Raw genomic sequence first — 24,258 nt, 5'->3', positions numbered from 1 at the left:
CCCTTTTTTTTTTTTTTTTTTTTTTGGATATGTTTTCCTGAGTGCTTGAATCAGGGAAGATCTTAAATAGTATTAATTAACTGGGTAACTCCATAACTTATTGAGCAACTTCTGTGTACAACAAGGCACTGTGCTGTGAGGATGATGGAGGAATATAGGGGAGAAGATGGTCTCTGCTCCTATTTTCTCCGTTGGTTAAAGTGTCAGTGATCTAGTTGAGGAATGACACTATCTTCATGCAAAACTCCCTGTATAAAAAGCCTTAGGACCCTGACCAATGACTTTGAACTGCAGCCATCAGTGCCCTGGGGTGAGAGGCCCAGGATTGCGGCTGAACTTTCCTAGAAACAGCCTCTTTGGGGTACCCACTTCCTGTTGCGGTCTAAAAGTCGCGCTCACCAGACTCTTAAGCAAAATAAACTGAGTGCTCCTCCCTTCTGAGCCTCATAATCCAAGTCCCCTAAAGATCTCTTAGAGAGTTGCTGAGTGTCTCCTGCTCCAAGATGTGAATTATCCCAAGTCATAATAGCATTCAAGAAGGATTCTTAAAAAAAAAAAAAAAAAAGTTTCCAGGGCGCTTCGCCCTGTGGACATCTCTCACCGTGGAGGTGCCAGAGCACCACCCGGTGCCCATGGCATCCCCGAAGGTGGGCATCCAGGGGGCAGTGGGAGAGCGCCTGTCCAGAGAGGAAGGCAGAAATTGCAGTCTTGCGGGAGGAAGGAAGGCGAAGCTGCGCTTGGGTATGAGTTGGTTAGATCGGACGGCCGCAGTAGGCAGCGTGTCTGTGAAAGAACAAGCATCGGACTATAAAATGTCTAATGCCGTGAAATAAAGAGAAAAGAAGTTTACATGTCACGAATTCTGTCCAAACATTTAGGGACACTCCTGTGACTACACTATAAACTTTTAAATCCATTATCCCTAAATTACAGAAACAGAAACAACTCCCGAGGTTTTAGCTAGATACCAAACTGCCCAAAGCGGCCACAGCGCTTGGCACAAGGTTCCATGCCCTGAGCGAGGAAGGAAAGTTTTGGCCGGGACCGCGGAGGCCGCGATCCTTGGGGGCATCCTAGACACCACGGTCCCAGTCGGCGTGGTCGGGAGGTTTCTGACAGGCCAAGGGAGCAGCCTACGAGCTGCACGGGTCGCCCCAGGACCCCGCCATTCTGAGCCATTGACAGCCTCTCAGGGCAACGGCGCCCAGAGGAGACCGTGACTTTTGGTCTCCCCAGCCTGGCAGTGGCACGGCCCGGGCCCGCGAAAAAGCGCGCAGGGCTGTGGTGCACAGTGCTGGAAGGGTTGACGGGGTGGCGGAGGTTCCCTGCAGCTGGAGTGGGCGACAGCTAGGAGGCTCACCATGCGCGCCGGGGGGCGCCACTCTGGAATAGCTCAGTTCGCGCCGNGAGCGCGAGGTTGGGGGTGGGTGGGTAGGGGGAGTCTTGTAAAGAAAGCCCTAGGCACTTTTAGCAGACAATCGAGACCAGCAGTCCCCAGAAAGGCCTTGCCCCGGGGTATTCCGGAGGTTCCCTAGACTGGGGATAACATTGTAGCCACTGGCTGGTGAGGGTGCTTGGAAGACTTTGTTACCAGTAATCCCTTCTTTCCGGGTTGAGGAAATCGACCCCTCCCAGAACCAAGCTGCCTCTGACACTATCAGAGGGATCAACTTTTCCTAACGGGAATTTATTTTCTACTGCAAGGAGGTTACTAGCTTAGAATATGTTCCCCACGAATATATTTTTAAAATTCTGTCTTCTTGAACAAATAAATACACTTGGTCCATTTATTTAGTTACATGTTTTCTATTCTCCCTCCCTTCAAACCAGGCAGTAGAGTTGTTTTCAGCCTACAAAGGAACTAATTAGAAAGTAAGAAAAATGTTTTTAATTTCTTAATAGCGATAGTACTTCAGCAACTTTGGACTTTTTTTTATGCAGAAGAAAATCTAGTGGATTTTCTTGTTATCGGGTGAAAGAAAGCGCACTCTGTATTCCTTCCACACATCAAGATTAAGAGGTGACAAAGACATAGCATGTTCTCTGCTCTCCCTCTTTGTTCAGGGTATTTGAGGGGATGCTTTGGGGACAACTTAAGAGCTCAAAGTTTAGCAGCAACTAGCCATTCTGCTTGTGGAAAATATGAACATTACCACCAATGTGGGTGAAGCATGGAGAACTCCTGAAAAATTGTGGTGATCTATGATTACACATAACATTGTGTGATTTGCTCAACTTTATTTTGGGACAAGCTCTTGACAGTATAAATTTTTGTTTGAGATTTGGGGCAAAGTACAGGGATACACAAGTGCCATATCCACAGTAACCACCCTTGTTCACAGTAGTCCCCCAGTGAGATTTTTGGTCCCTTTTAGGACATGAAGTTAAAAGCTGCCAGTTTCTGACCCACTTTTTTTACATTTTCCTGGAAGGGATGGTAGCGTACTAAGAGACAGCACTGCTACAGATGGAAACTGACTAAACATTGGCTAATTTATCCACACTGGATTGTGGAACCATTTAGGGAGGGCGAAAAGAAAGCCAGATAGAAGGAAAAAAGGAGTATGTTTCAAGTCAATATCAAACCCTGGGCCAAGAGGAATTTCCTCTTAGCTTGTTTCACTTCACCCTCACAAAAAAAATAAGATAGGGGCTTATCCCCTTTTGCTTATTCCCAGAGACAGTGCCTTGCCAAATGGGAAAGAGAGGTATTGGAATGGTCTTCCCATGCTGAGTGTAGGCAGTAAGTGGGACTTTGTCTTTAGAGAGTTTAAAGTCACTAATAAAATCAAACAAAAATAGGTCTGCTTCTTATATTATCACTGTGAACTGGCAGTTCTAAAAGTGTCTGTCATAAAATAGTGGTACAGGGACCTCTCCCACCAGCCAGCAATTCCTCCCTGGCCCTTGATAAGCCACAGCTGGGTTGCCAGCTTATTGCTCATGATCATCAGCTGTATGTGTTGAGAAGGACTGTGAAACCCTTCCAGGACTGGCCTTGCCCACCAATCTGAGCTTTTCTGAAGTGGTTTTTTTTTTTTTTTTTTTTTTGGCGTTCCCTTGTCACTTTGTGGGTATCTCATCTCATTGACCAACTAAAACTATAACTTCCACTTGTCCTCATGCAGTCTAGAATAAACATTCACTCAGCAGATACTTGTTGAGAAACTTGTAAGTTCATTAAATATTTTACATTCCATTGGCCAAGCAATCTAAGAGAGATAATGTGAGTTGATTAAAGAGGGCCAGTGTCCAAGAGTGAAAAGGTGCTGTTTATGAATTTTGTAAGTTTAAAGTGTTCAAGAACACTTAGTGGCAACCGTGGTAGGCATACTGAGTGGGTATTTTCATGTGCTGCTCTCCTACTCACGGGGTCAAGCCCAGGTCCTTTGCAGGTAGTAAGTATCTTTTCCCTGGCAAGATGGGTTCCCAGCCTCTGTTCAGCACCCCTATTATATATCCTCCACTTCACCAAGCTCTACCTTCTACTTCCTCCCCCAAGGAGCTATGCTTTCTCTGGCTTCTGTCCCCATTTCACTCTGTCTGGCCAGAATGCTCTCCTCATACCTCACATATTTGTCCTCAGTTAAAAACACGTGTCCTATATGAAGCATCTATCACAGCTGAAAGCTGCTTGGGTGTGTTACATAGACTACCTTACTTGTGGCACAATAACCTTTCAGGTAGATGTCATCCCCACTTTACAGGTAAGGCCACTGAGACCCAGAATAGTAAAGTCAAAAGTCTAGTCATAAGTCTAGCAGAGACTTGTGGAATTGGGACTTGATCACAGGCCATTCTTTCATGAGTACAAGCTTTCCCTACTTCTCCCTACAGAGAGGGAACCATCTTATCTCCCAGCCCCTCTTACAATACAGAAGTAACCCCATTGTGCTCCTAGTACCTCTAGAGGGTAGAGTCTGTGCCCCAATGACTTGGGAAGCCAGATCAAGCCCAGAGAAGAGAGGCATTTAGTAAACAATCATGCATGAACTGTGATATTCTGCCATTCACTTTTGCTAACCAATGGTAAGAAAAGCTATAAATAGACCCCTACTCTTGAAAATGCTAATCAATTGGCTGTTACTCAGAGGTGGTGATGCAGAGCCTTAACAGAAAGACCCAAAATTGGGCAGTGATTCTGCCCTAAGCAGACCAGAAAGCTCTATAAAGCATGAAGTGCTAAGTGATGTAGCTCAGTGGTATAGCACTTAGCCTATATGAAGCCCTGGGTTCCATTTTTAGTACCACAGAAAGAAAAAAGAAATGGGGAAAAAAGCCCCTAACAGTAAGATTTCTTAGGAGCCAGCAAGGAATTTTCTACCCTAACATTTATTTAATTATTTATTTATTTACTTAGTGTGTGCACACACTTATGTGCGCTCTCTCTCCTCTTGTATTCCTTAGTGGCTTTGCGTTTATTTTTATAAGACATTGACATAGTATGTTGTCTCCTAATTTGCCCACTTTTACTTTGTATGGAGGAATTTTAGGGACCTGTTCTCAGCCCCCTTCCAAGGATTCTCTCATGATATCTCTGCTGGTTGCCTTTCCACTCCCTTCATCTTCAGCTTCAGCATATCTGAGCCTTCAAGTCTCAACGGTCCAGTGTGCTGTGAACGCTAACTTGCTCTTTCTCAGCAGCTCTGAACTTTCCCCTTTTCCAAACTGCTTACGGCCATTCTCCTTCCCTGGACCTTTTCTGCTCTTTCCCTCCCCCTCAATCATTTCACCTCTGTGCCTATCACCCTCACACACTGGAGCTCAACTGGGGCTTGAGCAGAAGGACCCCAAGACAATAGGGTAGCAGGACCCTACTAGAAACCCTGACCCTCTTTTCCTTAGGTACTCCTTTCCCCTCCCTCTCCACCCCTCCTTTTTCCTTCCTTACTGACCTGTCTCTCACCTTCCTTTATTTTTTTTTAATTAGGGTAAATTCCTATAACATAAAATTAACCACTTTAAAGTATACAGTACAGCAACATTTAATACATTTTCCATGTTATATAGCTACCACCTCTGCCTCGTCCTAAAATATTGTTATTGCACCAAAAGGAAACTCCATGCTCATTAAGCAGTCCCCCTTTTCCCTACTCTCTGGAAATGACCAATGTGCTTTTTGTCTCCATGGATTTACCCTTTATCGATATATCATATAAATGGAATCATAAAATATGGCATTTTTTGCCTGGGGAACTCCCCTTTCACTAGGTTTCATGAGTACCTGGGCTCCCCCTTCCATTGCAGATGCTACCAATGACACATAATTGCCAGGAAAGTCATTAGGAACCATGTCCTTTGTTTTATTTTTTAGTATGATGCCAGTATTAGGAACTCTGTAGTATTAACATTCAAAATTTTCTGTTTCTCTCTTTTGTGGTTGCTTTAATTCTGCTTATTCCTCCCTTTTTCTTCTCCTTAGAGTTGTCAGTAAACAGTGTTTTCTATAGACTAAGATGTTTTTCTGGGTTTAAGCTTTCCCTTCCCCAAACACTCTCCCTCACATTGACCCTGTCATGACAGAACTCATTGAAGTCAAGGTCCTCATTTTCTATCCCAAGGCAATCAATGAAGTTTTGTCACTTAAAATGCCATTACAGGGCTGGGGTTGTGGCTCAGCGGTCCAGTGCTTGCCTAGTATAAGTGAGACCCTGGGTTCAATCCTCAGCACCACATGAAAATAAATAAATAAAATAAAGGTATTGTGTCCAACTATAACTAAAAGTTAAATATTTTTAAAAATGCCATTACAGGCCTTTATAATTATATTTGATTTCAGAAATAACTAACCATTTGAAATGATAGGAATAATCTGCAATTTGCACTTGAAAACCGATTAAATTTATATAACTTTAAGAAAGGATATTATATAACCTATTTATATATTTTGAGTCTGATAATTTGGAAGTCAGATATTTTAGTACTATAGAAGTGTTTATCTTGCCTTTTTTTTTTTTTTTTTTTTTTTTTTTGCTATTTAACAAAGAACTATAAGAAATGTACTTTACATTGTGAAGCAGTCAGGGTATGTGTACAATACATATGCTTAGATCACCATATGTATGTATGAGTATGAAACAAAAGTTTTACCAGACAGTTTTCACCTTTACTACATGATGTACATTCTGATATTTTCCACACTATTCTGTTTTTTAAAAGCATAACTGAAAGTATATGTGTGTAATGGTACACACATATAGTACCAGTTACTCAGGAGTCTGAGGCAGAAGGATTATTTATCCCGAGTTCAAGAATAAGCTGGGAGACATAGCGAAACCCCTGTCTAAAATTAAAAAAAACAAAAACAAAAACAAAAAAAACGGCTGGAACTGTGGCTCAGTGGTAGAGCACTCGCTAGCATGCCTGAGGCACTGGGTTCGATCCTCAGCACCACATAAAAATAAAATAAAGGTATTATGTTCACCTACAACATAAAAATAAGTGTTTAAAAAAACATTCATTGCAACCTTATTAATTAATCAATTAATTTCATAGATACTACTATGTCTCTACCATAATTTAAAACATTTATTAAATGGGGGTTATAATGCAGCAAGTATGATGAATTGTTCCTTGGTAGCAGAATCAAAAGCCTCATTAGCTTCACAAGAAGAACTCTGCTTTCCCCAAAGTGCTGTTTGTGATTGTTCCTATCATATTCTAGGACCTAATGTATTTGAGCTCAAGTTTACAAACTGCAGAAGGACTTGGGTGGGTTAGAGGGTGGAGACTGATGGAGCCCTGGAAGAACAGGTGATCAGTAACACCCTTGAATGTGAATTAGTTTTCCTTTCAGCTTGCTGTCTTGTTGGAGAGTGGAGAACTCAGGAGCTGTAACTCTAGGTGGAGAACAGACCTGGAGGGATGGGGAAAACCAGGGAATGAGTGGTTTCTGGGAAGGCCTGCTAACATCCTAACCCCAGGTCAGGCTCCTGCCTCCAGCCACCAAAGGCAAGGACCCCACACACTTCCCTTATGTGTCTTTATGGGAACTTGTATAACATAGTGTGTCTGCTATGTCTTTGAATACAGCTACGTTTATTTCCTGTACCCTTCCCACTCCCAGCTTCCTCCTAGGCTTGCTCCCCTGAGCTTCCAGAGAAACCCCTGCTCCTGGCCGTGGCTTGGGGGGGGAGAGGCAGCTTCCTTTAGTGAGAGCCCCATCTTGGTCCTGAAGCCAGTGTTTACTGTATTCTACCTCTAGTTGTGCTTTTTTTGCAGCAGAGATTTTTGCTCACTCACTGTACTTGCTTCTGCCCCATCCAGAACAATACTTTAAAGATTTGTTTTTCTAAGTTCATGACCTTGAACATCTCCACACATTTGTTCTGTCTGTAAAGGCTGAATTGTTGGCATGTGGTTGGTATGGAGCCAAGGTCAGCAGGACTCTAGAATGCCCAGGCAACAACTATGGCCAGGAATCATACACATATCCACACCCGACCTGCTATAGCTAAAAGGATTGGCAGATTCATTTGTTTGGTGAAATGGTGAGAGGAAAAAAAAAGGTGCTATTTTAGATGTAGGTTATAAATCAAATGTTTTAAAGAGAGAGGATGGTTCTCTGTGGTCAGAGGGTATGAGCTTTGGAGCTAGGCAAATCTAAGTTCAAATTCTGGCTCCTCTGCTTATTAGCAGTGTGACTTCGAATTATTTTCTTAGCCCTTTTGTGCCTCCATATTGTCATTTTTTAAATGGGGGTTATCATGCTTATTTCATAATATTACATGATATAAGGTCAGTGAAGCATATTGTCCTAGTAGATATTCAACAACTGTTAGTGGGTTTTTTTTCATACACCAATTTCTCTATATTCCAAAAAAGGCTTTGAAGAGTTGGTATCAATTGAATTCTCCAAATGTAAAATTATGCTCATGAAAACATTTTCGCTTCAGAATTAAGTCAAAAGAAACTTTTCCCCTTCAGAACTAAGATAAAAGAAAAACAAAACCAAAAATCCTTACCCTTAATTTTTAGTGATAGATAAATAGCCTAAAATATTTGCTTTGATTTTTTTTAAATTTAATGTGAAAGTTATCAAACTTACTTCAAAATGAGCAATGTAATTAACCTCCCATTACCATTATCCAGCTACAACATAATTTACATATGCCCAGTCTTGTTTTACCTATTCCCTCCTTTACTTTTCCTCCTCCCTCAACCAGAGAATTTTAATTTTTTGTATAAATTTTTAAAATTAATTTTTATATATGACAGTGGAATGCATTACAATTCATACATATGGAGCACAATTTTTCATATCTCTCGTTGTATACAAAGTATATTTACACCAATTCGTGCCTTCATACATGTACTTTGGATAATGATGTCCATCACATTCCCCCATCATTTCTAACCCTCTACCCCCTCTCTTTCCCCCCAATCCCTGTGCCCTATCTAGAGTTCGTCTATTCCTCCCATGCTCCCCCTCCCTACCCCACTATGAATCAGCCTCCTTATATCAGAGAAAACATTCAGCATTTGGTTTTTCAGGATTGGCTAACTTCACTTAGCACTATCTGCTCCAACTCCATCCATTTACCTGCAAATGCCATGATTTTATTCTCTTTTATTGCTGAGTAATATTCCATGGTGTATAAATGCCACATTTTTAAAAATTTATTCATCTACTGAAAAGCATCTAGGTTGGTTCCACAGTTTAGCTATTGTGAATTGTGAATGTGCTTCTATAAACATTGATGTGGCTGTTCCCTGTAGTACGCTGTTTTTAAGTCCTTTGGGTATAGACTGAGGAGAGGGATAGTTTGGTCAAATGGTGATTCCATTCCCAGTTTTTCAAGGACTCTCCATACTGCTTTCCATATTGGCTGCACCGATTTGCAGTCCACCAGCAGTATTTGAGTGTACTTTTTTCCCCACATCCTTGTCAACACTTATTGTTGTTTCTCCTCATAATAGCTGCCATTCTGACAGGAGTCAGATGAAATCTTAGTTTTGATTTGCATTTCTCTAATTGCTAGATATGTTGAACATTTTTTCATATATTTGTTGATTGATTGTATATCATATTCTAAAAGTTATCCAGTTCCTTGGCTCATTTATTGACTGGGTTATTTGGTTGTTTTTTTTTTTTTTTTTGGTGTTAAGTCTTTTGAGTTCTTTATATACCCTGGAGATTAGTGCTTTTTCTGATGTGCATGTGGTAAAAATTTGCTACCATTTTGTAGGCTCTTTCTTCACCTCATTGTTCCTGTTTCTGAGAAGAAGCTTTTCAATTTGAATCCATCCCATTTATTGATTCTTAGTTTTAATTCTTGCACTATAGGACTCTTATTAAAGAAGTTGGGGCCTAATCCAAGATGATGAAGATTAGACACAGGGTCTCTGGTTTAGTTCTATTAGACACAGAGTCTCTGGTTTAGTTCTTAAGTCTTTGATCCACTTTGAGTTGAGTTTTGTGCATAGTGAAAGATAGGGGTTTAATTTCATTTTGTTGCATATGGATTTCCAGTTTTCCCAGCACCATTTGTTGAAGAGACCCTCTTTTCTCTAATGCATGTTTTTGGCACCTTTGTCTAATATAAGATAATTGTAATTTTGTGGGTTAGTCTCTGTGTCCTCTATTCTGTACCATTGTTCTACCAATCTGTTTTGGTACCTATACCATGCTGTTTTTATTACTATTGCTCTGTAGTATAGTTTAAGGTCTGGTATAGTGATGCCACCTGCTTCACTCTTCCTGCTAAGGATTGCTTTAGCTATTCTGGGTCTTTTATTTTCCCAGATTAATTTCATGATTGCTTTTTCTATTTCTAAGATGAATGTCATTGGGATTTTGATTGGGATTGCTTTTGGTAATATGGTCATTTTGATAATATTAATTCTGCCTATCCAAGAGCAAGGTAGATCTTCCCATCTTCTAAGGTCTTCTTTGATTTTTTTTTCTTTAGAGTTCCGTAGTTTTCATTGTATAGATCTTTCACCTCTTTTGTTAAGTTGATCTCCAAGTATTTTATCTTTTTTGAGGCTATTGTAAATGAGGTAGTTTTCCTTTTTTCCCTTTCAGAGGATTTGTCACTGATATAGAGAAGTGCCTTTGATTTATGGGTGTTGATTTTATATTCTGCTACTTTGCTGAGTTTATTTACTTGTTCCAGAAGTTTTCTGGTGGAACATTTTGGGTCTTCTAGGTATAGAATCATATCGTCAGCAAATAGTGCTAGTTTAAGTTCTTCTTTTCCTATGTGTATTCCTTTAATTTCTTTCGTCTAATTGCTCTGGCCAGTGTTTCAAGAACTATGTTAAATAGAAGTGGTGAAAGAGGATATCCCTGTCTTGTTTCAGTTTTTAGAGGGAATGTCTTTAATTTTTCTCAATTTAGAATGATGTTGGCCTGGGGTTTAGCATAGATAGCCTTTATGATGTTGAGATATGTTCCTGTTATCCCTAATTTTTCTAGAGTTTTGAACATGAAAGGGTGCTGTATTTGTCAAATGCTTTTTCTGCATCTATTGAGATGATCATATGATTCCCCACCCAGAGAATTTTAAAGTAAATCTCAGACATCATATCATTTTGCCTTAAATACATCAGTACATATCTCTAGAGATTAGATTAGAACTCTTTTTTTTTTTGCATAAATGCAGTACCATTAGAACACCTTAATATCACCTAATATTCAGTATATATCCAAATTTTCCTGATGTCTCATAAATGCCTGTCAACAGTTTGTTAGTTCAAATCAGCATCAAAGCTGGGAATAGGAGCGCATGCCTGTAATCCCAGCAACTCGGGAGGCTGATCACGAGTTCAAAGCCAGTCTCAGCAAAAGCAAGGTGTTAAGCAAGTCACTGAGACCCTGTCTCGAAATAAAATACAGAATAGGGTTAGGGATGTGGTTTAGTAGCTGAGTGCCCCTGAGTTCATTCCCCATACCAAAAAAAAAAAAAAAAAAATCAGAACCAAAGAAGGTCCATTTTTGCATTTTATCCTTATGTCTCAAAAATTTCTTTCTTTTTTTTTTTAAAGAGAGAGAGAGAGAGAGAGAGAGAGATTTTTAATATTTATTTTTTAGCTTTTGGCAGACACAACATCTTTGTTTTGTATGTGGTGCTGAGGATCGAACCCCGGCCGCACGCATGCCAGGCGAGCGCGCTACTGCTTGAGCCACATCCCCAGCCCCCTCAAAAATTTCTTAGTCTGTAACTGTCTCCTATTCCCCAACTCTTTTTTGGGGGGGCTGTACTGGGGATCAAACCCAGGGTTTAGCACATCCCTACCCCTTTTTTAATTGTTGTTTATTTATCAAATAAACTGGGCCATCTGTCTCAGCTCTTGCATACCAGATCTGGTGACTGCAAATTGAATTTATGGATCTTAACATATATAGTATTTCAATTCACTTCCACCATTATTATTTGGGTGATCAAATGGTCAGTTCTTTGGCCCATGGGATGCCCTTTGGTTTGACTTCACAGTCTTTCTAACCTAACCCTAATAATATTCTTTGAAGGCTTATCTTGTGTATTTCCCACTCCAGATCTGAAACCAGCCATTTCTTTAAGGAGCCCTAGTTCTTACCACTGGAGAGTGGTATTTGTTTGATTAGAGGGAGTGGAACATTCCAGCGATGCTGCTGTTTTCCACTTGATGGAGTTTGTATGTTTTTATTATGTTTCCAGCATCCTCCTCTTCATTTCTTTTTAGACTGTGCTGTTTCACGTTGAAAAGTACAGATCACAACTGACCTGCTCTTTGTGGGAATGTGGTCAGGGTCCTAGGACTTCTGCTTGGTTAATTCCCCAAAAGCATAAGCTCTGTGGGACAGAACTCTGAGTCACAGCCAGGGCCAGCTGTTGTGGGCATGGTGTCAATCCCAGGGTCAAATGGGACATTGAAAGAGCATCTAGTCACCACTCTGCTTCCAGGCCAGATTTCATCAAAGCCAGAACAGGCATTGTCTGACTCACAAATTTGAAGTCTTCAGAGTTGGGTTCATGTTTAGGTGAGTAATTTGCTGTCTTCAATAATAAAACCACTATATAGTGGGGTATGATGGCACACCTATAATCCTATCAATCCCAAGGCTTGAGGCAGAATGATCACAAATTAAAGGCCACCCTCAGCAATGTAGTGAGACACTGTCTCAAAATAAAATTTAATAAAAGTGGAGCTAGGATGTAGCTCAGTGGTGGAGGGCTCCTGGGTTTATGCTCCATTGCCACTAAAACAACAACAAAAGCACTCTAGAAGCATTTAGAGAACCTGTATTCGTGAAGCTTAGTGAGAAGTATGAGAAATGATTTCAGGACTGTGTCGCCTTTTTTTTTTTTGTGGTGAAACCATAGCTTAACAAAAAGCACAGATGAATTACAAGTGCTTTCAGCTCACTGACATTCACTTTCTTCTTGACTGCTGAGCTGTACAAGAGCAGTAAGGAAAGGAGATATGCAAACTTGAATTTCAGCCTGGGAAACTTGAGCTAGTTGGAAGTACCTAGTCACCTTACTTGGTTTGGAATTTTTTGTTGTTGTTGCTGTTGTATATGTATATTTTTTGGAGGGGGAGATTTTGGCCCTCTTTAATTTCACAAAAATATAACATATCAAACCTATAGTACAAAAGGTAGCACCTTAACCAATGATATTTAGTCAAGGGATTATGCATTCCTCCTGGGTTCTAGCTTATCCACATTGGGTGTTTCCCTGGGTATAATGTTCCTGTCATAAACACTGCATTGCCCAACAAATACATATTACTAAACACAGAATGAAGCCAAATAACAATTTTATTTCCAGACTCAGTGTTAGTATCTAAGAAACTTAGGAGTATTCAGTAGTTTTCAAATCATTTCACTCATCAAGGTATCAGCTTGATTCACATGTGTGTGTACACACAGATGTGCATGCTCATGTGCAGTTTTTTCCTCTCTGCATCACAAAAATCCTGTCTGGTCAGGCTTACAAAACTGCAGTGGCAAGTCACATTCTCTTAAGGTTCCTCTGGTCATTGTTTTCACAGATACATGTCTTTGTGGTATTAAAGTACCAGAACCCATTCATTTTTTTCTTTCAGCTCCCACACATTCATCACGACCTTGAGGGTAGCTTCACATTCCATAGTGGCTATCAAATGTTAGGGTCAAGGTGAATACAGAGGAAATTAGTTGTATCACAGAGGAAAACAAGTGATGCATCTAGAAAAGGTGTAAATTTGAAATTTTGATTCATAGCTTAGAACCCTAAGGTATATACTTTTTATTTGATATTTTTTTTAGTTGTAGATGGACACAACTAAAACCATATTCCACATCTCAGGGTGGTACTAAGAATCCAACCCAGTGCCTCACATGTACTAGGCAAGCACTCTACCACTGAGCTATATATCTCCAGCTCCCTAAGGTATACATTTTACAAACCTGTCCATTCCCTAATCATGTGGAAAAAGTAAATATTGCTAAATAGGGAGCAAGGGAATTCTAGACTCTGTTGGAGGGGCAGGTACTGGGGATTGAACCCAGGGGCACTTAACTACTGATCACATTGCCAGTCCTTTTCATTTTGTTATTTCGAGACAGGGTCTTGCTAAGTTTCTGAGGCTTGTCTCAAACTGGCAATCCTCTTGCCTCAGCCTCCCAAATCGCTGGGATTATAACTGTGCACCACCATGCCCAGCCAGACTTTCTTTTAACTTAAAATAGTTGAGTAAATAAACAGTCGCGTCTAAAAGCCTACTACATGGAAGTGGGAGAAAGATAATAATAGTTTCTTATGTTGCTTAATTTTTGTAGTTTTCGAAGTAAGTTCATGTTCTATTTCACATGGGTTGATCCAGCTGCCAGATGTGTAGCCCAGATAGGTGTGTTGGAATCCCATTTTAATGATTCTGAGCTGAGTTCAGAAAGCTTAAGTGGCTCCTAGCAGAGCCAGTATTAGAATGCAAATATTAATAGGAATAATTCTTATCCTTGAGGAGCAATCTAGAGGCATATATACTGAAATGTGTCACTGGAAACATTTGACCTTTCCCTGTTGTTACAGAACAAGGGCCCACCAAGAAGCCAAAGCAGCCACAGAGGTCCTCTTCTACCATTTCTTGTACTCTCACTGGAAAGATTTCAGACGTGTTACTCTGAGTAGGCATGTATTTATTAGAAGGGATAGGAAAAGCGGGGAGAGAAACACTCTTAAGGAAGAGAATGGGTCCTCTCAGAGAGGTAGGGCATGACTTTCCTGCCCTCCTGTTTTATTGGGGGTCTCAGGGAAGTTTCCAGAGAGTCCTGCCCCAAGACTACCTCTTGACTTCTGACAACAGGATTGGGTCAGACTTCAAAGGCCCCTTTGTGCATGGTATTGCCCCGTGGAAGGAAGATTTTACTATTGTAATGACATGCTAAAGATCTAGGGCAACTCTGGGTCACTTTGGCCTACATTGGCCCATTCTAGTTGAAACTTGTTCTTATAGATTTATGTGATTGGGGGGAATTATCCTGTCACCCTGAGATGTGGAATATGATCTATGTAAAGGACACAGCAGTCCCATCTCCCCACCCCTCTGCTTCAGGGTAATCTGTACTCTTTTTGTCAGCAGGGAGGAGCCTTTCAGGTAATAGATTATTCTTGAGAAACATAACATATCCCATTGACATAAGCCAGGCAGGGCTGCAAGTAAATTGTTTTTGGAGACAGAGCATGTGGAGGCCAGTACAGTAGGTCCAGTTCATAGAATGATCCCCTTAATCATATGTTCCACATTACTCACATCTATTACCTGTCACCCATGACCAGTTTCCTGCCAGGCTCTCAGGGGACCACAAAGGACCTTGCTAAGGTAGTTTGACCTCAGCTTCTCACTGCCATGTTACTATCTCTGAGTTGATACTACTCTAGCTTTGCCCTTCATTTTGCTAATTGATGTTGACATATTTTATTTTGTTTTCAACTTCCATTTGTTAGTTAATTTTTGGTATTTCCTATTTTTTAATTTGTTTCAGTCAAAAGTTTACATCACTGAATATAGTTGTGATACATTTAAAATTCTTACTTGGGGTTTCCGTTGATTATTCTTTTTACTTGAGAATGGATCATCTTTTATTGATTCTTTTCCATTTTCCTTTTTTATTAACAAAAATTATATATATTTATTGTATATAACATGATGTTTTGAAATATGTATACATTGTGGAATGGCTGAATCGAGTTAATTACCGTATGTATTACATGACATACTTAACGATTTTTTTTTGTGGTGAGAACAATTATAATCTACTCTTAAAACTTTCACATGTACAATACATTGTTGTTAACTATAGACATCATGTTGTACAAAAGTTCTTCTAGAACTTCCTATCTCACTGAAATTTTATACCTTTGACCATTTCTCCCCAGCCACTCCCTAAACACCACCTCATCTCTCAGTTCCTGGTAACCACCATTCTCCTCTCATTGAATTTAATCCTTTTAGATTCTACATATAAGGGAAAGCATGTAATTATTTGTCTTTCTGTGTTTGGCTTATTTTACTTAACATAGTGTTCTCCCAGGTTCATCCATGTTGTTCCAAATAACACACTTTCCTTCCTTGTAAAGGATTATCAGTATGCTTTTATGTACATACACCATATTTTCTTTATCCATTCACCTGTCAGTTGACATTTAGCTGGATTACATATATTGACTACAGTGAATAGTGCTGCACATGGATGTGCAGATATCTCCTGGACATACTGATTTCATATCCTTTGGTTATATGCTCAGTAATAAGATTGCTGAATCATATTGTAGTTCTATTTTTAAGTTTTTTGGGAACCTCCATACTGTTTTCCATGATGATTGGACTAATTTACATTTCTAACAGTAGAGTATACGAGTTCTCTTTTCTCCACATTCTTGCCAACATTTGTTATCTTTCATTTTTTTTCATGATGACCATTATAACAGATATTAGAATGGGGGAATATCTCATTGTGGTTTTAATTTTCACTTCCCTGATGATTAGTGATGTTAAGCAGTTTTTCATAAGCTTTATGTCATCATTAAAGAAATGTTTATTCAATTCTTTTTTCCATTTTTTAATGGGATTTTTGTTTGTTTGCTATTCAGTGGTTTTAGTTCTCTTTTGGATATTAATATTTTGCCAGATATAATTCACATATGTTTTTCATCCATTCTGTAAGTTGTCTCTTCATTGTTGATTGTTTTCTTTGTTGTGCAGAAGCTTTTTAGTTTAAAGACATCTTATTTGACTATTTCTGCTTTTGTTGTTGTGGTCTTGGACCGTATCTATAAAAGCATTACCTAGAATAATATCATGGAGCTTTCTATGTTTTCTTCCAGTACTTTTATAGCTTCAGGGCTTAGGTTGAAATCTATTTTGAGTTTGTTTTTGTATATGGTATGAGATAAGGGATTCAGAGTTTATCATTTTTATCTAAAAGATGGTTAGATCTGGTAGAACCTCCCAGTTCTTCTTATCATGATTTTGGATTGTATTCTGGACAATGTTGTGCTACGAAGACTCTGGATTTTGTTATAATCCTTCAAAGAGAATTAGTGCTTTTGCCTTAGTGGTCAGTTAATTTGACTAGATCCAGACTGCAAACTCTCTTGAGCAGACACTCAAATATCACTTCAGTTCTTTTCTGTTTATTAAGGTTAACTTGCATGTACCCTACACATGCAAATTTCAATAGTCAGCTAAAGTAGAAGACTAGAATTTAGGATTTCCCCTCTTTAGCTTTCTCCTTTCTGGGATTCTCTTTTAATGTTACAGTGTCTATAGAACTTCTTCTGATCAACCACCTATGTATTGGGAATTTCCATGGTCTCCTCCTCAGTTTCAATTAATTTGCTAGAATGCCTCACAGAACACACAGAAATGTTTTAATTATGTTTTCCCATAAGTTACAAAGGATATTACAAGGATACTGATGAATAGCCAGATGGAAGAGATGCATAGGACCAGTCTTGTGGGAAGGGGCATGGAGCTCCTACATCCTCTCCCTCCAATCATGGCTTAATCCTTCCCTGTGACCAGCCCCCATCCTGAAGCTATCTAGGAGCCATTAACCACCAGTCAGCTCATTAGCATACAAAAGACATTCTTATCACTTTAGAGATTCCAAGAATTTTAATAACTGTGTACTAGGAGGAAATGGGAGGATGACCAAACATGTATTTCACAATATCACAGACACTGACTTTGGCCATTTCTCAAGCTAAAAGTCACTAAAAATAAGAACCTGGTGCCACCCTTTCCTCCAAGATTTATCCATTCTTTCCTCCACCCTCTCTTTCTACCATCCTGTGAACCAAAAAGCTCTCAGACCATTGATGGGGGTGTTGGGGAGAGTGCAGAGTTTATCATTTTTATCTAAGGGTTGGTTGGATATGGGGGACCTTACAGAGCCATACAGGAAACAATATTTGTTGCATTATGCCTTTCTGTGTAAAGTTTTGTTTGCAGAAAGGGTACTCAAGCTTGGAAAACAAAAACAAAATTTAAAAAGTCTCTATACTTGGACAGCTTCCAACCAAGTTTTAAATCCTCTAACATCATTCTCAGAGACCTACATGTCCAGCCTCTGTTGTGAGCACCCTCAGCAATAGAGCCCTTCCTCTTTTTCCTCTGTGGTTTCTCTCTTCCCACCTTAGCTTCCCAAGGTCCATCAAAGGATCTTTGTCCAAGTCTCCTCAGTGACAGGATTTTAGCAAAGCTTCTTGGAAGGAAAAGCTTATCTAATTTCCTCTGCTAAGTGTTGCTTTTCTCTGATTGACATTTCAGATGGATGTTTGTGTGTGTGTGGAAGAGAGAGATAAAAGGAAGAAATGCACAGCTCAGCCTTTATTTTGACTTCTGGTTGCTATTGTAGTAACTCTGGTTGGCCTGGCATGTGCCTTGAGGCATGTAGCATTCTAGAGAAAAGCCAAGGTACTTGCCTGATGTGAATGGCTGAGAACATACTGCTGTACTGACCTCCTCAAGAAGGAGGCAGGATGATGACTAAGGTGATAGATATCTCATGGTTTTATGAGGAGATAACCTGAAGGACTATGGTTAGGACCCAGATATACATGAGAGGTTTGGGCATCCTACTATGTAAGCAAACTAAATATAGAAGAGGATAACTACAGTCACATGGATAATAGTCTTAGAATTGGGAGTCCTGGGTCAATGTGTTGCATGCTCTATAGTGTTTAAGAATTCTCCTTCACTTTCCATGTGGATTTTTCAATTAGCAGTTGATTTTACAGGATGGCACAAACTAACTGGTGAAAATGTGTACGTGAAAGCATATGGAGGAAAGAATATTCATAGAAGCTGATTGTGTGATTTATGTATGTAGACAGAAGGTAGTACAGGAGATAATACTGTTAGATTCCTTCATGTCAGGGACTCAGCCTTTCTGAAAGTATATCGTCCACCTGAGTTCCATTGGGGCACAGAGTTTTAAAAGTGTTAGCTTCTATCAAAACAGAACATGACACAATATTTTGAGTTACCTTATTCTCTAATATAAAACCTATTATTTATCTGGGCATGAACTGATCTTTACCACCCCCTCTGCTAGGAAGAAAACAACAAACAAAAGCAAAATGTATTCTTTACATGCCTTTTTAGTTCATTCATTTTTCAAATTTTTATTTTTCAGAGTCACAAGCAACAAATGCTACTGTGAATCCCCGGTCATTTTTTCTCAGGAATTCCAATGATAGATTTGAAATCTTCCCATTGGGAGAGGATGAAGAGAAAAATGAAAGTGCATTAACGGAAGACAGATTCGTCTCCCTCAATAAAAGCAGTCCTCTTCAAAAACCACCCCCTGTGTTCATCTCGAAAGATGCCTCAGGATACCTGACCAGCCCCTGGCTGACTCTCTTTATCCCTTCTGTTTACACCTGCGTGTTCATCATCAGCCTTCCCCTGAACATCATGGCTATCGCTGTGTTCATCCTGAAGATGAAGATCAAGAAGCCAGCTGTGGTGTATATGTTACACCTGGCCACAGCAGATGTGCTGTTTGTGTCCGTGCTGCCCTTTAAGATCAGCTATTACTTTTCGGGCAGCGACTGGAAATTCGGGTCTGAAATGTGTCGCTTTGCCACTGCAGCGTTTTACTGTAACATGTACGCCTCCATCATGCTCATGACGGTCATAAGCATTGACCGGTTCCTGGCTGTGGTGTATCCCATCCAGTCCCTCTCCTGGCGCACTCTGGGAAGGGCTTCCTTCACTTGTCTGGCCATCTGGGCTATGGCCATCGCAGGGGTGGTGCCTCTCCTCCTCAAGGAGCAGACCACCCAGGTCCCGGGACTCAACATCACCACCTGTCACGATGTGCTCAATGAAACCCTGCTCGAAGGCTTTTACGCCTATTACTTCTCAGCCTTCTCGGCTGTCTTCTTTTTTGTGCCGTTGATCATTTCTACAGTCTGCTATGTGTCGATCATCCGATGTCTTAGCTCTTCAGCTGTGGCCAACCGGAGCAAGAAGTCTCGGGCTTTGTTCTTGTCTGCTGCTGTCTTCTGCATCTTCATTCTCTGCTTTGGACCCACAAATGTCCTCCTGATTATGCATTACTTATTCCTCTCTCATAACCCCGCCACAGAGGCTGCCTATTTTGCTTATCTCCTCTGTGTCTGTGTCAGCAGCGTGAGCTGTTGCATTGATCCCTTGATCTACTACTATGCTTCCTCTGAGTGCCAGAGGCACCTCTATGGTATCTTATGCTGTAAAGAAAGTTCTGACCCCAACAGTTACAACAGCAGTGGTCAATTGATGGCAAGTAAAATGGATACGTGCTCTAGTCACCTGAATAATAGCATATACAAAAAGCTGTTAACTTAGGAAAAGGAACTGCTGGAAATCGGTGTGAAATGTGTTGCTTTGCCACTACAACATTTTACAGTAATAGATGTATGCCTCCATCATGCTCATGACAATTATAAACATTGACTTAAAAAGAGAAGGTTAAAAAGTAGATAACCTGGGGATTCTGTTAGTCCCTTGAAAAACTACTTCACCGTCTAAAACAACCAATGTATGATTTGCATGTCTGCTTCCTAAGAGAGCCATCAAGCATATATGTTGTTTAATTGTCAGAAAAGGTAACAGGAAGAGAAAACAGTATTACTTCAAGGGAGTATTGCCTGCCAGTGCTACAATTACTGAATGTCACTTTTTGATATATCTAGGTGACTTATATGTGTACATATATGCACAAATACATATTATTTGCAGTGCAGTATGAAATAGGCACTTGGAAACTCACATTTTCTTCCCAGCAATTATGGAAATAATCTCTGACTTAATATGCAAAACATCTAGGTTGGTATACTTTAGCCCTGGACATCTAAAGATATCCATCAATAGTAAGGAATTCCATAGTTTGGACTTCACAACTTTTGCAAATAAGTGCATTTTGAAATTGTTGGGAAACAATATGTAAGTCATGGAAGGATAAAGTTTGGTATTATCTCTGTGTAGAAAAGTTTACTATTTTTCATTTCAAATGTATCAAAGTTTGAATTCTTGTCGAAAATTATCAAAAAAGATGAAAAGCCCATTTTGATATGGGTAGCATTTTTGATGTTTTATACACAGGCTATGTGAACCAAAATGAGCATAAATCCCACTAGTGAGTAAACTGCCTTTTATGCAGTCCACCCTGAGAGCTGCACATGTCCACCCCATGGAGGACACCAAGCAGCAGAAAATGGCAGAGCTGCACATTGGCCAGAAATCTCCAGATAAGCCTCCCAGAGAGCAGAAACTGGAGACCACCACACTCCATTTTCCTGGGGCACTCCCAAGGGTTAGCTGTGAACTGATCGCATCTATAGGAAATCCGCAAAGCAGGATGGACATCCTGGGAGGTAGTAACTATGAAAGGTTTTTCTGCCCCTTTTAGGAACAGAGAAGGAAGGCATGCTCATGTCAAGTAGATGTCCTGCAAGGTTGGCTCTCATACAGAAGCACCTAGGCACTCTGATAGGTACCAGGCCTACAGAATATATAAGACTAAGATCTTGCTCAGAAAAGCAATGCAGAAGGCACATAGCTAGATTGTGATATGCATGTAATAAATATGTCCTATATAAAGAAGTGTTGTTAATCAGATGTCAACAAGCATTTCACACAAGCAAACCTATCATCTAAAGATCTTTGAACATTTGGGTTTCTACTTCCTGTGATTACAATTTAAGATGAAAACACAGGAAGTGTATGTTTCTTAAATAAGTCACTCTACATTAATTTGATACTATTTATTTATAAATATTTTGTTTAGTAAGATCTTAAGTCAACTTTCTCTCTCTCTCTCTCTCTCTCTCTCTCTCTCTCTCTCTCTCTCTCTCTTTGTCACACACAAACAAACACACACACACACACACACATTTTTTGTTCTTGTTTTCTAATGGAAATGGGGATTGAACCCAGAGCCTTGTGCTTGCTAGGCAAGTACTCTGCCACTGACCTACATCCCCAGCCCTTTATTTAAATTTTATTTTGAGACTAGGTCTCACTAACTTGCCCAGGCTGGCCTCAAATTTTTGGTACTCCTGCCTCAGCCTCCTGAGTAGCTGGGTATTTATAGGCATGTGCTATCACACCAGGCTTCAAATAAACTTTTCTTTTAAGAATAATTTATGTTCATCTAGTTAGGAAGAAAATGGAATTGACATTGAAATCTAGGAAAATTTTTCTATATTTTCCATTCACTTTCCTTAAGAATTAAGGGACTGTTTAAAAAGCATTTTTAAAAAATCCATCATAATTGAGAACATAGAAAGTCTTTTGTGGGTTAGACAAAGTAATTTGAAAATTAGGTTAAAATATATCTTATTTTTCCTGATTTTAAAAAAAATGATATTTTAAACAAAAAAAAAAAAAGTGGAAAAATGGAAAAGTTTGGACTTCACAACTATTTAAATGAGCAAAGTAGGGACTGGGGTATAGCTCAGTTGGTAGAGTGCTTGCCTTGCATGCACAAAGGCCCTGGGTTCAATTCCCAGCACCACAAAAAATAAATAAATAAATAAATAAAAAACATAATAAAAGAGTAAAATATTTCCAAATATCATAGAATAATTTACAGAAGAGTAATATAACTGTATTTTAAGTAGAAGTTAGTACTTATTTTGTTAACTAGTTACTATATTCACTTTTTAAAGTAGTAGATTATCTTGTTTATTCAGCCTATACATATTAAAATGCCTCTGACTTAATATGATTATCATTATTGTATTATATTATTTCAGTTTTTATGTTCACTCTCTTTTTTAAAAAAACATTATGTAACCTGTATTAATAAACATGAAAATTTTTGCTTGATAGCTGTTTGGAATAGTTTATTATGTCTTTTGGGTCCTGGCCAGATGGCACACTTGAAAGGTTTAACTGAGGAGTGTTTAGTGAAGAGGTGATTTGCAGAGGAATGGGCAGGGTTAAGGAAACCTACAGGGGTTGGTGAAGTCCCCAGAGACTAGTAGTTAGGGAAAGCTGTTACTTCCCCAAGCCCCCGGGGATAGAGGCAGGAATACACTGACCCCTTCTCTGTGACCCTCTGATCTCTTCCTGGTGCTTCCCATTGCTCCTCTCCTATTAACCTCACAGTGTGAAATTTAGGGAACCAGGGGTACATAATCCATAAAGATCAGCTTCTTTGGACATGGAGAATGGAGTTAGTAAATCAAGTTGAGATTTAAAAATTTTAAAAAATATAAAGATACAGCATGATTTCTACCAAAGACACTGGGCAATAAGCTTTCTATTTGTTTTATTCTTTTTTAGGAAATTTCAAGGTTAGATCATTAAAATATACTCAGATTCCTGGCTTATAAGCATTAAGGTTAATGTCTACTGTCATTTCCTAGTGAGAAACAAACATCAGAGCAGGGAGGACACTGGTAGGGGGACTGTGCTGCCCCTTTGCCCTGAGTGACAATCCTGGGCTGTTGAATGCTGCCTGGGTCCCTCAACCTCTGAGAGTTGAAAAATCAATAAAAAGTTTCTAGTGAAGTATTTTTGGATTCATACTCAATGAAAAAAATTATTTCAAAGCCAGGCATGGTGGTGCACGCCTGTAATCCCAGAGGCTCAGGAGGCTGAGGCAGGAGGATTATGAGTTCAAACCCAGCCTCAGCAATTTAGCAAGGCACTAAGCAACACATGGAGACCCTGTCTCTAAATAAAATATAAAATAGGGTGGGGATGTGGCTCATGGTTGAGTGAGTTCAATCCCCAATAAAAAAAAAAAGGGAAAAAAATTATTTCAACTAAGTTATGGTAACATGACCTTTTAAAGTTTCTGAGTCCATAGAAATATTAAATGAAGTCAGATGGTCTCAGCTCATGACCACCAGAAATAGGATCCTCTCTCTCACCAGAAAGTGACCTTTATACTCTTCTGTTATTTTTTTCCCCAAGATACAGTTGAGTTCAGAAAACACAGTTGAATTTTATTAACACAAAAGTGTTTTTTTTCCACCAAGTCAAAAATAGTATTTTTGAGGAAATGGAATACTTGGCTGTTGAATATACAGTTGGAAAATTTTAGATTATATTTCCAGATTTAAGAAATTAAGAAAACAGCATGTTCTTGGTTTTCAGAAGCAAGTGGAAAATGTTAGGCAGTGTTTATGAACCAGCTTTTTAAGTGTCTGAGTGCATGGAGAAACAATCAACCATAGGATAAATAAGGCCAATTGTGTTCGATGAAGGAGGTGTGGTTAAGTGAACTGCAATTTCAGGAAAGAAGAGAAATGCCCTAATGCAGTAATCTCAGAGTCAGGAGATCCATGAGATCAAAACTATCTTAACACACTAAGACCTTATTCATCTCTTTTGGTCTGATGTTTTCACAGAAGTACAGTTGAGTTTTCCAGAGATTACATGATGTGATAATGCAACAAGTTAAACACAGTGTTATGGTTTAGTTATTAGGTATTCCCCAAAAACTCATGAGTGAGACAATGCAAGGAGGTTGAGGTAAAATGATTGGGTTATGACAGCCTCAATAGGGATTAACTGAGTGGCGACTATAGGCAGGTAGGTGTGGCTGAAGGAGGCGGGTTATTGGGGGACATGGTAAGATTTGTCTCTTTGCTTCCTGGTGCCATGCTCCCAGCTGCTCCACCGTACTCTCCCGTCATGATGTCCTGACTCACCTCGGGCTCCAAAGAATAGAGTCAGCTGTCAGATAAAGACCTCTGAAACTGTGTATCCCAAAATAAACTTTTCCTCCTCTAAAATTGTTCTTGTCAGGTCTTTTGATCATGGCAACAAAAAAAAAGCTGACTG

General features: G+C 39.6%; 1 protein-coding gene and 1 non-coding gene across 2 annotated transcripts in view; both read left to right on the top strand.

The window, feature by feature from the left end:
* The window catches only part of F2r (coagulation factor II thrombin receptor), a 21,687-nt gene extending 594 nt beyond the window's left edge, over positions 1-21,093 (top strand). The window contains exon 2 of the mRNA XM_015497776.2: positions 18,611-21,093. Within this exon, the coding sequence (XP_015353262.1) occupies positions 18,892-19,806 (915 nt within the window). The 5' untranslated portion in view covers positions 18,611-18,891 and the 3' untranslated portion in view covers positions 19,807-21,093. The remainder of the gene's footprint in view (positions 1-18,610) is intronic.
* Positions 21,094-21,905: 812 nt separating this feature from the next.
* Trnaa-ugc lies at positions 21,906-21,979 on the top strand. The gene has a single exon. It is a non-coding gene; the product is annotated as a tRNA-Ala (tRNA).
* Positions 21,980-24,258: the final 2,279 nt, after the last annotated feature.

This window comes from Marmota marmota, unplaced genomic scaffold (genome assembly GCF_001458135.2).
Source record: "Marmota marmota marmota unplaced genomic scaffold, marMar, whole genome shotgun sequence".
Classification (NCBI taxonomy): Eukaryota; Metazoa; Chordata; class Mammalia; order Rodentia; family Sciuridae; genus Marmota; species Marmota marmota.
The sequence above is the reverse complement of the archived record's forward strand: the minus strand, read 5'-3'. Positions and strand labels throughout refer to the sequence as shown.